This window comes from Mesoplodon mirus, assembly GCF_964341445.2.
Source record: "Mesoplodon mirus genome assembly, chromosome: 4".
Lineage (NCBI taxonomy): Eukaryota > Metazoa > Chordata > Mammalia > Artiodactyla > Ziphiidae > Mesoplodon > Mesoplodon mirus.
Window position 1 is genome coordinate 16,926,649 of NC_138979.1, and position 17,852 is coordinate 16,944,500.

At 41.9% G+C, this 17,852-nt stretch overlaps 1 protein-coding gene across 4 annotated transcripts in view; it reads right to left on the reverse strand.

Annotated features, from left to right (window-relative positions):
* NRP1 (neuropilin 1) overlaps positions 1 to 17,852 on the reverse strand; it is a 138,338-nt gene that overhangs the window by 73,309 nt on the left and 47,177 nt on the right. For all 4 annotated transcript variants that reach the window (XM_082618467.1, XM_082618470.1, XM_082618469.1 and 1 more), the window contains exons 3-4: positions 9,238 to 9,419; positions 2,906 to 3,133 (exon numbers count right to left, since the gene is read on the reverse strand). In XM_082618467.1, coding sequence (XP_082474593.1) covers positions 2,906 to 3,133; positions 9,238 to 9,419 — 410 coding nt within the window. The remainder of the gene's footprint in view (positions 1 to 2,905; positions 3,134 to 9,237; positions 9,420 to 17,852) is intronic.

Here is a 17,852-nt window from a genome sequence, read left to right on the forward strand (position 1 = left end):
AGACAATTTGGCTTTCTGCCACCTTTTTACGAGAAAAAAAGGCAACAATCTACTATAAGGAGGTACTTTTAAAATGAGGTATTTTGAATAAATAAACAAGAAAGGGGATCATTTTGAAAAGGTACAAGATAGGCTACATCTACTTTTCTTAGCATAAACCTTTTGGTGGAGAATATCTGGATTTTGCAATTTTTCCCCAGAGAAAAGAATTTGCAACATTTATGTCATTTATATTTTGGAAGGTTTATATCATTGATATTTTATATTTATATTTTAGAAGGTTAATTTTAATATGAAAATAAAAACCAAACAGAACTCAATCCAGCTTTCATGATGCTTATTCCTAAAACCATTGATAATTTGGGGAGCATAGGTCACAGTCTCAGTTCCAACTCTTTCCCCAGCCTGGATGGACAGCTGGCTTCATCTGTGCCCAGGTTTTGTGAGCTAGGCATTCATGTTTGGTTCCATAATTCAGCACAAGCATTTGCAGGCATGCTTAGCTCATGGCTCTCAAACCATATGTAAACTTCCACCAATGACTCCGGAGCTGCTACTTGGGAATCGATGTTGCTTCAAAGAGAGTGCTAGCTGGAGGAGTGGGGTTTGCCACGTGCATGCCTTGGATCTCAAGTTTTGGAGTTAACTGCTTCTCTTCAAAGTCAATCTGAATCAATGGGTCACTTTCAATTACTCAGTCGTCTAATTCAGTGCTTATGATAAAATGCAACATAAAATCACTTGATGGTTACAAGCCTTCAGCACCTTCTGGTTGTTGTTTTTGGAAAGGCTATCAAAGACTAAAAGCGATTTTGCTGGCAAGGAACTCTATGTGTTGAACTACATGACAAAAATGTTCCTAGTGCCATTGATAAAAAAACCCAGGGGGACACAGTCTTTCATTCTGCCTGAAAAAGAGTGAGCTATGATGCTGGTGTACTCTGGACGAGACCAGATAAATACTAACAAATACACGATCACATTTTTCATATTCCAAAGCCAGTTTTCTCTGGGAATAAGTCAAACACAGCATAGTTTAAAACATGGGTGAACTGCAAGGCTGACAACCTGCATTGTTAATTGTTCTTCGCTTCAACTCCGTGATTTTCTAGAGCCAGAAAATTACTACTTTAGAAAACCCTTGACACTAATAACAATGTGTTCCTTTCTACATAAGTTGGTTGATTGGACCTTCTTTTCAGATGTCAATTTAAATATAAGTTCTAGAAAGGAAGGCTGCAAATTTGGATTGTGAACAAATAAACCCCTTATTAAATGTTCCAACTATTATTACAATACTATTATAATACTGTTTTCCTAATTATCGGATTGAAGGCTTGGAAATCAATCAGTGCTCTGTTTGGGCAAATCTCATTACTTAATGAAGGAGTTCCGATAAGATCATCATAACCCTATTTATATGGTAAAAAAGCAAAGAAGAGGCTAAAGCAATGATAACTCAGCCATGTGCTCCAATGACAACATAAGCTTTCTCTAAACCCAGATTTTCTCCAGTGTTTTTTTTACTATTGAGGAACATACCTAAACTGAATTACACTGATCATTTTCATCTCATTTCAAAGACAAAGGCAATTTCTTTCACATTATACTAGCTCTTCGTTTACAGTTTACTTAAATATTCTTTCCTCCATCTTGATAATATCTGACTATTTCATAGATGGCTCCAAAGCTCTAATTGCATGATTCGTAAGAACTTCCAAGCTGCCCTTTCTGATCTGTGCGGAGTGTGTTCTCCAGAGAAATCTTACTATTAAACCAGACTAAACACAAGACAAGCAATGCAGCTGCAACAAATTATTTGACATTATCTCCCTCTGTTCAGAACTTGGGTGTGTATTTTTGCCATTCACCTTCTAGTTCACAAGGGTTGAAATGGGGAACTTTCATTTAGCTGGCCACATGGCTACCTCCCCCGCCTCCTTCAAATCTTTCTCACGTTCTTAATGAGGTCTGACCTGACTGCCCTATTTAAAAATTCCCCCCATCCCTCTCCCCCAACCTTAGTTCTTCTCATGCCTTTACTCTACTTTTTCTTCTTTTTTTTTTTGTTTGCTTATAGCACTTCTCATCTTCTAACATTCCATACACATACTTCATTTGTCTGTAATGTGCCCTGTTTATTACCTCATTCCCCCGGTAAAATCTAAACAGGGCAGCCATCTTTGCTTTGTTTGCCAAGAGGCTAGAACAGTGCCTGGTCCATGGCAGGTGCTCAATAAATATATTTTCTGAATGGACGATGAATTCAGATGATAGGAACAAGGTGTACCAAGGATGTACTGAGGCGATTTGAATCCCCAAAGATAAAAATTCCCTAGAGAGCAGACAAGGACTCCATCTAAATGAGGAATGTCCAAATGTTCTCCTCCTTCCTTTCCTAAATTTCTAAATGTTTTGGTAGCATAACAGATGCGTATTTCACTGTTAAAATTTTAGCAGGTACTTAACCTCTCTGGCCCTTAGTCTCTGCATTTACAAAATGAATGGTTTGATTTAACTGATGTCTTAAGAGCTCACCCTCTGGTGAGTTTATGAATTAATGACTTATAGGCAAGTCATTGAAATGAGCAAAATACTTAAGTCAAGAAATCCATGGATTGGTCCCAATTTTGTCACCCAAATAGTTATGAGACCTTGCATAGACTCTCATGCCTCCGTTCCTCATCTATAAAATGAAGGCATTAGATTAGAAAGTTACCAAGTCTTTTTGGGCTCAAATATTTCATCATAGCTCTGCATAAAGAAAGTTACTGTTTTGCTTTGTTTTGCCTCCTCCTTTTGAGCTACTTTTTAAAGTGATGCATGTGTCATGATGCTTGTAAAAGGATCCCAGGACCCTTCCCCCAGATCCTTCCCTTTTGGGGGTGCTTCCTGCCATTCTTACCATCAGGGAATCCATCCCAGATTTCTAGCCGGTCATAGCGGCAAAACATCCCCCCAGGAGGATTTGAGTCAGCCTCCAGGTCAAAGCTTTCAAATTCCAGGATAATCTCCGACATCTTTGGTGCAAAGATAATATAGGTGCATTCTAGGCTGTTGGGATATTTTTCAGGGAATCCTGGGGACTTTATCACCCCACTAGGTGTTGTGTAGTTCTGGGAACATTCAGGACCTATAAGTAAAAGAAAAAAGGAGCAAAGTGAAAATTCCACTTAAATGGCCTTACCAAGAAGTAACCTGGGCAACGACGGTTTATCTTTCTAATAAAAGCCCACCATTATAATCACGGCCCTAATCAACCCTTACTCAGCCTTTTCGCCGTGGTGATAGGTACGGAAAGTCAAGTTCAGATTTATTGTGTTCACCTTAGTTTTCCATTTGTGTGGAGCCATTTAAAAACTTCTGCTGTTGCAGAGAAAAAAAAAATGTCAAATACAAAATCATGTGGGAACACTGAATGAGTAAGCTACAGAAATCTCGACAGAGCCCTAGAGAAATAATTACAGCCCCTTCAAGCTTAAATCTTTAAATCTTGAGGCTGACAGCCCTTTACTGGTGAAATAGAACATTTACAAAGGCGAGGGAGAGAAGTCAGTGGAGGGAGTTTGGGTTTCAGATTCCTACACCAGTGACTCAGTAACTCTACCAGATGTGACCTCTGCCTCTTTGACAAACCAAATGTGAAAGGTAATTCGTACATGTACGCAGGGTGAGTGACTCATTTGGAACGGTGTTGACACAGGTGTGCCAGTAAACTGTGGGTGTTAGTGGGGGCACGGTAAACTGGGAGGCAGGTCCTGTGGCTACAAGTCACCTGATACCAATGTTGACATCCTAACCTTCTCCAAAGTATCAGATACAGTACAGGAGGTCATTCTAAAATGTTAATATATGTGTATGTGTTAATGTATATATTTATAACGTGTAATTTAAATGACGGTTCAGTGTTATCACGACACCAAATTACAGTGATCTGTAATTTAAACTACATATATTGCAAGTCATCCTTATGACTACATGAATAACCACAATTTCAGTTCATGGAATCAGCACTGAATAGGGTGCGATTCACCACACAATTGAAAGCTGCCCATCTACATGGACAGGGACATCAGCCTATCAGCTTCTGCCCCTTATCCCCACTACTGCTGCCCTGATTATCTAAGAGCTCTTAGGGCTCCCTGGGAAACAGAGATGACCTGACCCTTTTGAATCTCAGGATCCAATCTGGGGATGTTCAGTTCAACAATTGTTTTCCCGGACAGTTGCCTCACTGATGGGGACCCTTCAAGAAGTGTAAGGATCCAACTCTAAATAAGGAGGCTTGGGCTTCCCTGGTGGCGCAGTGGTTGAGAGTCCACCTGCCGATGCAGGGGACACGGGTTCGTGCCCCGGTCCGGGAAGATCCCACATGCCACGGAGTGGCTGGGCCCGTGAGCCATGGCCGCTGAGCCTGCGCGTCCGGAGCCTGTGCTTCACAACGGGAGAGGCCACAACAGTGAGAGGCCCGCGTACCACAAAAAAAAAAAAAAAAAGGAGCCTTGTTGAGCCTGTTCTTAACTAAATATTCTTCCAAAGTGCCAAGTACTAAAGGCAACATATTAGGCATTAATACACATTAAATTTAACTAGCAGATCTCTATTTTTAGTGGCAAGGGCTAGTAAGCTGAATCTCCTCCTCAGCGCATCTGGCAGCCTGTTGAAAAAACAAATCAATCGCTTTCTCTCCATGCACATATTAGATAGCCATGGCCCTGGAGACGAAGAAGACTACTTAGTGGACGGCACAATAAACCTGGTCGGTAGAGTTCTGACTTGAATACCTTCCCAAGCCTTCTACGATGGGGCTCACCCTTTAGCATGATGGCCTCAAATGCTTATCTATTTGATTCTGGTTAAAAAGTTATTACCATGTGGCATTTTGCCATGTGAATTTCAGGTAAAGAGATTGTGAAATGTGCGTCTAATTTATAATATGCTTCTAAGCTATTTGGTTGCTTCTAAGCTATTTGGTGGCTTCTGAGATGACTATGCCAATTTGTCATTAATTGACAAAGTCATTTATATTTAGGTAATTGGGAACCCTTTAGAATTTGATTTCCAAGATGTAGGAACAGTGACTCTGGAGACCTCCAACCTCCTCCCTGGGGATTTGGCTGGCAAAGCAAACAGGAGAGTTTAATGTAGGTTCCAATATTTTCTCCTTCTTAAAAAAATAAAATTACCCAGGTTAGGTTAAGATTTAATGAGAGAAAAAAATGACAGGAATTAAGGGCATAATTTCAAAATCAGATAAATTCCCATGCTTTCACTGTATATCCTTGTCATGTCAGATCCCTTTAGAAGCTAGCCCAGGTTTTCTAACATATTTTGACAAAGGCTGGGGACATTCCATGGGGAAGTGGAAGACAGCTGGATGGAGCACCAGGAACTCTGAGCTCTAGTCCTGCGTTTATCACTGACCTGCTGTGTAGCCTCCGTGGGCTCTTAACCTTCCTGGTCCTCAGATTCTGTGCATCACAAATGGGAGGTGGGCTTTAGAATTTGAAAAAAATTCCTTTCAAACTCAAAACTTCTGTAATTTCCTACTTCCTCCATTATACATCAAAATTTGTTTTACTCGGTTCCTTAATCCCTGTTGTGTAAGTTTGCCACAGTTGAGTGAGCACTTCCCCAAAAACGATGATGGCGGGAGTGGGTTGAGGGATCCCATGGTGAATACACAAGCCGTAAACAGGACTAAGGGCGAGCAGCTGGTGTGCCCAGGAGTGAGTGAGCTACTGGGGTGAGGGGTGCACACACAGCATTGGCAGCCAGTGACACCATGCTTTCCCCGCTATTTGTAAGACTGAGAGCATCCTGTGTAGCCACAGGCATCCCACATTTCGTTGTTAAGGACCATAAGGATGGATAATGATGAGCTAAAATATTCTCTTTGGAATTATTATTAAATGTACAGACTTTTAATCAAATAACGTATGAAGTGACCAATCCCGCTCTCAATAAGTGCCACCCCCTCCCTCACTGAGACCCACGGGAAATGGATACAGCTTCTTCCAGCATCTGGGCCTGGATGACCCAGACCCAGGGAAGGACAGAGGCAGAGTGGGAGGTGTGCAGGCTGGGGTTTCCTAGAGAAATTTCTTCCAGTGAATGGAAATCACTTTAGGGCTGGTAGCCCAAGGTTTTAGCATCTGGGAAGACACCTGCAGAAGGGGAATGTGGTACCCGAGGAGAGGACTGGGGTGTCCAGGGGGCTCCAGGAGGCATGGGGAAGAGGTGAGGACTGGCCACCACTGTCAGGCAAAGGTGGTCCTCTGGAAATGCAGCCCTAGGGATGCAGAAATGGCCCTGTAATCTACTGTCAGAAAACCTCAAGGTCAACAAGTGAAAAATTAATGTATTGGTTCAACTATGATTAGTCTAATTTATGTGTTTCGAGGAAACCTGAAATTGCTGCAGCCTGGAAGAAGTGTTATGTTTTCAAAAGAATGGAGATTCTGTAACATCATTATATGGCTTTCGAGGAAAGAACGCCCGTGAACCTGTCTATGTGTTCGTGAATGTATTCTCCTAGTTCATGATTTTATGGAGTATCTATAAGGACTAGAATATGTGCAATGAGTGAGAAAGAAAGATGTTTTCTTTGCGTTTTTTAGGTGGTACCGATTTAGTTGGGAAATGATACATGAACACATGAAGAAATTTGGGATTACTCAGGAAAACCATTTGGTTAGTGAAACATAGTTGTGTGTGTGTGTATATATATACATACAGTTTGTATATGTGTATATTTGTGTGTGTGTCTATAAAGGACAAGCTGGGTACAAGTGTAGGAAAATAAAAAGTACATTAATTAAGAGGAATAAGCTTAGAGCCTGGTTTCCATGGAGGTTAAAAGGCTTAAACCAGAAGAGAGGGAGGGCTGTGAAATCTGGATAAAGCACCCCCTTTATCTATAATCATTGTAACAGCTAGTGTGCATTGGATGCATCTTCTGGGACAGGCACTGGCTACATGTTTTCATTTCAGCTGATCTTCACAAAGAGCCTGTGCTAGATACTGTCATCCATTTTTCAGATGAGGAATCCAAAGCTCTGAATATTCACACAGATGGTCAGAAGCCTAATCAAAATTCACATGCAGGTCTGCTGGACCTCACTCAGCTCACCAACCTGGGGCAGGAAGCCAGGTTGTGGGTTTGTAAGGGTGAAGCCGGGAAGGTTGGGAGCAGCTGATGTCAAGGCTTGAGCTTGACCTTGGAGGACTTGACCCGACAGGTGCCAGACACCTGCCATAGGTGTTTTGGGGACAGTCGTTTGATGACTATTTGAGAAGCTGTGTTAGGATACGATAACATGGGGATAACCACAAGGCAGGCTTGTCTGGTCCATGGCAATGGACGTGGAAAGGAAGCTGTGACTCCCTCTCTTTTTAATTGAGGTGTAGTTGATTTACAAGATCATAAAAGGTTCAGGTGTACAGCACGGTGATTCAAGATTTCTGAAGCCATGACTCTTTGAGACTTTTGGACGAAAATCCAAAAGAACTGGCAGCCATAGTGGATGTAGGGAGGCACGAGGAGAAAGAAGAAAATAAGGCTTCGAGTCTCAAGGACGGCATTGAGGGGGAAAAAGGGCGGAAATCACGGTGCATCTGAGACTAAGAGACGTGTGGGGATGAGTGCATCTGGAAGGAAGCTGAAGAATTGTCAGTGACTTCGGTAGGATCTCGCTCTTGCTCCATCCACCATCTTCAGATCTTTGAGGAACACTGACAGTGAAAGGTTACTCTCGCCTCCTTTTCTGACATTTTCTTTCTTTGATGCTGCTACATGCAGGTGAGCAAGCAAATGCGTGTGTTTGTGCGTGTGTGTACATACACATGCGTGGATTTATATAGGTCAGACAGCTCTCGACACAAGGAGGTATGTCCATATGTAATCATGTGGACACACTCATGTCCTATGTCTGCTGTTACTTATACTAAAGGTTTTCTAAGCATGCGCCCAGATGAATTTCTGAAGAAAGTTCTCTCCATCTATCCGTATTTATATGGGACAGTACCAGATTTCTTTGAAATTTAAAGAAGTTGTGCCAATGCTCCCAGAAACACTTAAAACTCTCTTGTTTGTTATTCTCGGGGGCCACCGACCCAGAGGATCTTAGGCTTTTGTATTTGGTGTGGCTGGATTGTTTTCTGTTAAATAAAGCTCTTTTTCCTATATTCCAGGACAATATATTTAAATCTTGAGCCTCTGTCCCTGGAAGGTCTCCCACACATTAATGTCCACTTAAAAGGGAAGGCTGAATTGAGCACACAGCAGGAACCTACAGGCTGTGGTGAAAAACAGTGACGTCCAGATAAAGCTACAATGTTTATCGATTGATATGTGTGTTTAATTCCTCAAAGCTGGGAGACTATACATTCTCAGATTCTATCCAATCCCAATATATACCACTGTGACAGAAGATTAGTAAGTGATTATTCTGCGGAGGGCATCTGATAATTAATTTGGAAGGGGAAGGCCATTTAAAGCATTACTATTTTGTTCCTCCAGGAAGTTCTTTCCCCAACCATGCCTCCATCAATAGAAAGCCTCTTCTTCTTCCAATAGCTTTAGAAACTCTAAGGCTAGTGAACTACTGCTTTGCTTTTCCTGGGAAATACCAGTTTTGAATTTTGCAATAAAATAAAGCGAAGAGGCAAGAGGGAGGGGATATGGGGATATATGTATACATACAACTGATTCACTTTGTTATACAGCAGAAACTAACACAACATTGTAAAGCAATTATACCCCAATAAAGATGTTAAAAAAAAAGAATAAACTTAAATGAGGTGTTAAAAAAAAAAGGGAAGATGTACATGACTTTAAGGTAAGAGGGACTCATGCATTTTTAACTAAAGAAATGAAACTTCAAGAGTAGATCAAACTTATTTTTGAATAGGAAAAATAAGAATAAATGTTCTTAAAGGAACATTAAAGGAGCTTTACAGAGTATATACCTTATAAACACTGGTCAGTGTATTAGAATGATGAAATTGTGATGCTTAAAATACATTTAAAAAGTTTTTTTAAACATGCTTCCTCCATACACTGGGTAATTTTCCTTTGTTTAAAGTATTTTCCAACCTTTTTTCAATGGGAATGTATGACGTTTTACCAAAAGTTTAAAAACGTTACTCCTTGTCTCTCTTTTCACTTTGTCTCTCGTGAGCTCAAGCAATGTTAATGACCACTTAGTCACACTTGTTCTCCTGTAAGTTACTCACCTCTCTTGAAAATTTCATAACGTATGGAAAATCCTGCCCCGTGTGTCTCATAATCAGAGACAAATTTGATAAAGAGAAATGGCCCTGAAGACACGACAGGAGAAGGGGCAATCTTTCCACAGAACTTTCCCCATAAACGCCCATTTTCATTTTCTCCATCGATGACCTCCACGTAGTCATACCTAAGACACAAAGATGGAAGAAAACATCAGGTTAACGAGAAAAGTCCTTTTAATTTCAGTAATTTAGAAACCATCATTCTCCACCACCATCTGTCAGGAGCAAAACGGCTATCTGCATTCACTGCTGGATATCATGGAGAGGGAAAAAAGTCTAGCAAAATGAAATAATTAAAATGGACTACATCATGTCCATATACATCATCTGGCAACACAGAACTATTAAGAATAATGGTGTCCATTATACTTGCAGACAATGTCAGTTAAAGTAACCAATTAACAAGAAAAAGGAAAATCTCATGAGCACAATTCTCTTTTATTAAATTGTGTTCCTTTGTCTGGGGTTGGGGGGTTGTCAATACATAATGCTATGCATTCTTTTCAAACTGTGAAGTTCTTTTAGGAATTCAAAATGTCTCCTTGGCTGGAGCTCTCCATAAATAATACTTTGATTTCTGTGAGCGACCCTCTAAACATATGGCCACAGAATAATAAACAGATTCTTTACTATTTAACTCAATTCCACTAAGCTCCAGGCTTCTTAGAAAAAAAAAAACCTCTCAGTATCCACTGTGGTCAAAACACAAATCATCTTCTCCCCAAACTACAACTTGAATTGCAGAACGTAATCTCTGCAAAGAAAAAAGTTTATTTAAAAATGGAAAAAGTAACTTTATTTACTACCAGCCTTATTACCTTTAAAGGAATATTGTCATTTGAAATGGAAATATGACACACTTGAAACCATCAAATTTAAAAAATTTTTTTAAATTTTTTAAAATTCAGGCTTAATAATACACTAAGCAGACAAATGATGAAGGAAGTAGCAATAAAATATTACCCTAAAGATTGCACTGAGATAATGCATGTGTTTGGACCATTTTTTTCACTAAAAGGTGGAAATCCATCTCCAGTAAACTAGCATTCCCCCAGGAAAACAGGAAGACTTTTTTTGTTCAGCATTATCTATTTCTTAGTGTCTTGCTCTTTCTTTTCGTTTTATTGGCCAAGTCACCTAGGAGCCAGATAATCTGATTTGTCTTCCATACTTCTTCTAGAACTGACATGAAGACATTACAATCCATTCATTGCAAAACATTATTTCTGTGTTTAACTTGGTTCAAAAGTCCTGGGATATATTAATTTCAGAAATGGCTAAAATATGGCAGTAACATAAACTGTATCTGGCAATTTAAAAGAGATCAAAGTGTGGGAAATCTTCATGATGACCAATGCCATCCTTAGCAATCCTTTTCAAACTGTCCAGGACACATGACTTACGTTTACGTAAAGTCTCACGAGACAACTGCAAAGATGCTATCAAGAGTTAAAGTGGACAGCTTAAGGCTCTCTAAATTAAAAATGACATTACCTCATCAGTTAAAATTGTGCCAGCTTTGTGTATATCAAGAAGAAAATAAAGCTGACACTGAATGAATGAAGCACCAGTGTATGTGAATTATTGTAGTAACTGAATTTCCTCTGCTGTATCTGCTGATTCCAGGAGTAAAATCACTGGCCGGCTAGCATCGCTGTCCCTTTGCAAAACTATGGAGCTACACAGAGGAATTGTTTGTTTCTCTAGACACTGGGAGATGCTTTGCATGTTAAGACAAGACAAAGGAGGAGAAGGAGGAAGACAGCGTTACCTTCAAAATCCTCAGGGACTTTTTATAGTCAACTGAGGGCAGCTGGAAAGAACCCCATCTCTGTACTCATGAAAGCCTCACAAGTTGGCATTTATGCAGTAATTCCTTTTATCTCTGCTGCTTCATTGACTAGACAGGTCTGCGTGGTTTGCCCCACGCTTGCTTATAATTTAACTGTGATTTGAGCTGTTGACTGCGTTTGGCCTGGCGACTGTGCGTCCGGCTCCGCTCTATAGACTTTTTACTTGCATCTCGACATGGTCTGAATACTAAGTGGCCACATCCTAGTGCATTTTGCCTTCCAGACATAGATAGGAGAGGTGGGTCAGGCATTCTGAAGAAGTAAGTGCATTTCTGTGAGGAGACCTTTCTCCCAGGTATGACAGAACTCAGCTATTAGACTGCTGGGGAATTACAGCAGTGGATGAAGCCAGTCTTTTAATTCAAATTATCTTCTAGTAGTAAATACTAGGCTCTCCTCTTGGCAACAGTATAAGCTATTTTGAAAAGGGGCAGAGAGATTGGATGCTCTACCCAGCAAGAGATAAATCATCGCATCTTAAGTGCCAATTTTAGGCAATGGGATTATTCAGGGATACAATAGTTACATTTATAAACTGGGATGCTGCTATCATTTTAGCACTTTCTACCATCCAACAGGGACCCCAAATGTATCACAGATAGCAGTTCATGTAAATATTCAAGAGGGTGTATGCGTAAAAATTGCAAAGGGTGATACTGCCAAGGAAGTTAAGAAAGCAGCTTGCTTCTCCCTCTGGAGTTGAGACCAGTTCCACCCCATAAGTTTCTCGCTGGCAAACGTGGTGTCAGGAATGCAGCTGGTGTGCCAGCATCCCTCCCCAGAGACTAAATGTGTCGCCACAGCGACGCACCCCGCCTGCATTGGCCTGAGGCCCAGGATCCTGAGTTTGCAAATTTCGATCCCCCAGACGGCTGCACTGCTCTGTTACTGCTGCCGGCGCGGCAAGCACCACGTTCCTTGGGATGTTAAGATCCTCAGTCCTGGAACCAAAGACCTGCACAGGTGAGCCTGGAGGTACCTATCCGACTCGCATCCAGAACCGACAAGTTCAGGCTGCGGGAGGAGATCTGGGGGATCTTGGGAATCTAATTTATAAAAGCTAGAGGAGGGAATCACAAAGTTAACCCGTCTGTCCCTTTGGAGCCCGGCTCTGGAAAAAGAATGTTCCAGGTGACCAAGAGGCTGCGTCTGGGTCCAAAGTGCACCACCCACCTGTGCAGGAAAGCCTTCCTCAGACCTCGCCTCCCCACGTTTCATCGCAGGAACACCAACATCAAGTGGATTTAGCCATCTTCTCATCCCTCTCTTTTTTTTAATTAAAAAAAAAATTTATTTTTGGCCGTGCCGCGCAGCCTGTGAGATCTTAGTTCCCGACCAGCGATCAAACACGGGTCCACTGCATTGGAAGCATGGAGTCCTACCCACTGGACCGCCAGGGAATTCCCCCCCACTCCCCATCTCTCTTCATCAATCTTCTACCTCAAACCTTTCCCTTCCTGCGCTAATAATGGTAAAGCAGCCCACGTTTACTGGGAATAAGGCATAGATCTCTCTACCTAACCTTCTTACAATTAAAGACGCTTTCCCAAGGTTTCAGTTTTCAGGTGTGTGGCCCTGGGTGGCTCTTCCACGAGTATCCCTGGCTTTAAGCTCATGCTTCTCAAGCCCCACGCCTTCTTGCTTCCATAACCCCCACTCTCACCTACCCAGGTATATGTGGGTGGTGAAAACATTTTCAAACCTAATACTAATCACGAGTTTGGTTTCCCATAAGAGTGATAAAAGAATAAAGATTTCCTTCTAAGAATTATTGAAAGGATTACTCAGAGACTTTTTTTTTTTTCTGGAAAGTTTGAATTATGGTTTTAGGAAAATGGCCAAGGAAAGGGGAAAGTGATGGGAAAATGAGAAATGTCTTCAGTCACTAAAGAGTGCTTTGGGAGGCTTTCTAGGTATGCGGTGCTGAATAGACGAATAGCACACTTTACTTAAGTCGGGTTTTCTCCTGTGAGTACAAATGACCCCTGACTCTATGGTGGGGTCTGTTAATGGGAAAAAAAAAAAAACCCGAATCCTCTGCAGGGTGTTGTCTGTACGGGCAGCTACTGTACCAACCCCCTCACAGCTTCTGGACATTCTCGAGTTGTTAGGAAGGGGGATTTTAGGTAATGGTGTCTTTTTAATCTCCTTCCAAGAGGCTCTCCCCTCACATACATACGTATGTTAATAATGGAGAAATTCGATACCTGACATCATAAACCAGAGTGAGAAATGATGTTGGCTAACATAATTTTCACCTACAAAAATGTGTTTCTTTGGATCTTTGTTTATTTTACACAAGGCATTAATAGCTATCCCAACTGAACAAGCTGTAAACGATTACTGTATTGTTGTCCAAGAATTACCTTCCCTCTTCCCCAGAAGAGAACAGATTTTTTTTCCCTCAGAGTATTAGAAAGAGGAGTTGGATATAAAAATATACGATGATGGAGTTTGGAGGGGCCAATTAGTTTGCATTGGTGTTTCTGAGCAGTTTTACATGACCCACCCCCTAAATGTTCTGGCTTCCTTGCAAGGTTCTAATCAAGATTAATACATGAAAAGCCTTTTATAAGGTTCATAGACTCATGTAGTAAAAGCATTTTTAGAAATCTATTCAAAGGAAATAATCTGGAGTAATGTCAAATACGTATGCAGAGTATTGCCTGAAGCTTTATAATAATGGGGAAAAATGGAAATAAGGCAGACAAGAAGAAGATAAGAAGGAATTTATGTACATTCATATTGAGGAATATTATTCAGCCATTAAAAAGCATGTTCAACAAAAGATTTTTTATAACAAAGGAAAAATGCTTATGATAAGTGAAAAAAACTTTACACGGTATATCCTCAATTTTCATTCATATGAAGTAAAAGAACAGGAGGGAAATATGCAAGCTATTAACAAGTGTTTATCTCTGGATAGTGAGATTATTTCTGTATTATTATTTCTGTATTTTTCAAGATTTTTACAATGGACAAGTATTCTTTTTTAATCAAATTTATTTTGAAAGCATTAACTACTTACATACGAAGTAGCAAATCAATACCTTATTGCCCAGCTAACAATTTTATATTTCTTGGTCAGAAAACACTATCTTTTTTGATGTTTTATTTGGAAATAAATCAAAGGCTTTGCCTTTTGTTTTTAAAACAATGGGATCAATGAGGCTCCTTGTGTGATACATTTTTGGGGGATACTAGAAAGTTAAAGTGAATCTGATTTGATCTTATACTTTCTGAAATGCTGGCAGTAATACTTGCCATTTTGTATAGTAACTTCCCTGTTACAAGATACTCTCAGATTATTGTCTAACATGGTCTTTACAGTAATCCCAGGAGAAAGATTATTAGGTGGTACCATCCCAGAAGGAGCTCAGAGCAGTAGAAGCACCGGGTAAGAGACACATGAATGAAATAATTAGTATCTTTTCCACATTGCCCAGTGGGGGACAAGTTTGATTCTAGTATCTGCTCTTGTTACTCCCTTTCATACATATTTTTTGAGGGTGGGAGATGGGTATGGCTTATTATTTTAGAATTAGTCATGAACAACTGGTCAACTGGTCATTGTTGCTAGAAAATGCCACATCAATGAACACTTCACTGGTCTCTTTTTTTTTGCGGTACGCGGGCCTCTCACTGCTGTGGTCTCTCCCGTTGCGGAGCACAGGCTCCGGATGCGCAGGCTCAGCGGCCATGGCTCATGGGCCCAGCCGCTCCGCGGCATGGGGGGTCTTCCCGGACCGGGGCACGAACCCGCGTTCCCTGCATCAGCAGGAGGACTCTCAACCACTGCGCCACCACGGAAGCCCTCACTGGTTGTTTTCTTAACAGTGTGCTTAGAGCTGTACAAACAAGCATCCTGGTGTGTGCAAAGGTATATGTGCAGGTGTGCATGTGAGAGATAGAGACAGAGACAGAGACGGCGAGATCCCTTGCCTTTCAGGAGTCAACATGAGTTGAAAGTTTCAGTGGGGTTGATGGTGGCCACTGAATGGGATTCCTCCTGGAGCTATTCTGGTCCTCCCGCTCAGGCTAATGTTCAGGGAACACGTGGCTAGAACCCAAACCCGGTCTGGACAATAGAAATAAGAGTGGGGCTGAAAGGTAGCTGTGATTTCGTTCTCTCCCTAGTGCCAGCACCCTGGGCCTGAACACAGATGGCTCCACTAAAGAGGGGGCGGAGGTAGAGCCTGCATCCCCAGGATGGGTAGATGGGAAGGGCAGGACCTTCTGACGACCCCCAAGGCTGGAGCCAGCCTGGTGTAGCACCCCCAGGATGGAGCTGGCAAAGCCTAGATTCAGAGCAGGGGAGAGGGCCTGAGCTGGCGGAACGGCGGAGAATCCCGCAGCACTTTCAGAGGAACAGAGAGGCTGGGCTGTGACTGGGCTGCTGTCCCTCCAGCCCCCAGGCCTAGGGTCAAATACCAATGTCTATGAAAGTCATTCTAAATCCCTACAAAATTTTAAAATTTGTACCGTGAACTGATATTTCTTTGTTTATTACATTGGCATAGTCCCCTTTCAAGTTTGTTTCTAGGTTTATAAAGTAATTGTTCCTTCATTAAAATAATGGCATATATTTTTCCTAGAGATATATTTGCTCATATATATATATATATATATATATTATCTTTTTCTTCCTATATGCACTCTGTGGATTATGAGCAGGACTGTAGGACATTAGCCTCGACCTGGGGCTCATTTGCATTTGTTAGAACACTTTCTAAAATTCTGTTTTTCTTACTTCTATTCTAGTAGTACTTTCCATACACCCTGTGAGTCTAACTTCTAATCCACAGCATTATCACTTCTCTACCTGTCGTGTGTTTATGCGTATTTGCACAAAGTAAAATGCCACTGACACTGTCTGCATTTTTTTCCAGTTGGGGGTGGCTGCCCGTGAGACATTGGGGTACCAGGTTAGCATCTGAATGGCATTTCCACTGCCCCACCATCAAGTTCCTTCACTGATCTTATCACCCAAACTCAGGCTCCAGCTATGAGGAGACCGAGGGTCTAGTGTCTACTGAACTTCAAGATGAGCACAAGTGTCAGGGTGCAGGTACGACCGCTGGCTGGCCCGGGCCACGCCACAGAGCCCAGGGGAGCCTGGTGCTAGACAACCAGGCAGCTTTGCTCAGTGGCTGCTGGATGTACTTCAGTCAAACCATTTCTCCAGCAACCTACTCCACTGATGGGAAATGGGACGTCAAACATCTCACCTTTCTTGGAACAAAAAGTTGCTGCAAACACTGTCTTTTGTTTAATGCCACTGGCCTCCTCAAAGGCCCACATGGTGTTACTCTTGTTACTCGTGCACAGGCTTCCAGATCGTTCTCCTCCAGGAAGTTCCAATGCCATAGAGTCCAACTGATACCTCTGCTGTGTGGCTCCTCTGATTAAAGCTCAATAAAGATTTCTGTATGTGTGATAGTCAGATAACCCCTTCTCAAATAATCAGAGTACAGTAAAACTCATAAAGCTGATCTCACACATTAAAATTTTCATTTTTAAGCTTCTGTAATGCCTCAGGGCCATAATAATGAATATCAATAATTTTACCGCAGCCATAGAAAAATGGATCATTAATAGGTTAGATAATAACATAATATGTATAAGAGCAAACAGTCCCAGGAAATGAGGTATTACAAAAGTAAAGAAAGAAATATTTAAGGAAAAACTTTTACTGGAGTAAAAAGAAAGATTAAGTGGTTTTCACTGTAGTAATACAAAGGGATAATCAAAGGCAGTGGGTCACAGCTGGTCAAGACCAACTGGAAAGAAAGAAACTGAGATAATAAACATTCAGCAGGTAGCAGACAGCTTCCAGTTGCTGCATAACAAGTCACCCCAAACGTAGGGGCTTAAAACAGCACACACTTATTAGCTCAGAGTCTGTAGGTCAGAAGTCTGGTCTGGCCTGGCTGGGGTCTCTGCTCAACGTATCACAAGATGGAAATCAAGTGTCTGCAGGGCCGCGTTCTTATTTGAGTTCTGTTTTTGTCACAGCTCACACTGCTGTGCCAGAATTCAGTTTCCTGCAGTTGTGGGACTGCAGTCCCCATTTCCTTGCTGGCTGCCAACTGGGGGCTGCTCTCAGATCCCAGGGGCCACCCACCTTCCTTGCCACACAAGGGAGCTGGCCCTCTCCAGCTTCAAAGCCAGCAACAGAGAGACTTTCCCTCACATTGGATTCTTCCTATGCTTCAAAAGTCCTCAGGAAAAGCTGAGTCCCTAGTGAGGGCTCACCTGATTAGGCCAGGCTCACCCAGGATAACCTCCCTTTCTCGAGGCCAACTGATTTGGCAACTTAATTAAATCTGCAAAATCCCTGTACAGCAGCACCTAGATTAATAGGTGATTGAGTAACTGGGAGAAGATGTGTGTAACCAGGGGCCAAGGATCTTGGGATTCTGCCTGTCGCTCAGACCCAGCTCTGGATGGACGCATGGAGCTTGGAAGCTGCAGTACAAACCCAAGCAGCAGGGAGTGTCCACTTACATCCCCTGGCAGGGCAAAGGCTAGAAGGATCCAGGGTAAGACGAAGGGCAGGGGTGGGGACCTGCACAAGGCTGGAAGCTATTTCAATGTTCTCAGGTCCCATCGGCTGTTGGTTTGAAAGCCCTCGGCCAACAATGGTCCTCGCCTGCAGAAAGGAAAGCAGCGTTCTGGAGAGAGTCACGCTCTCCTGATTGAAGC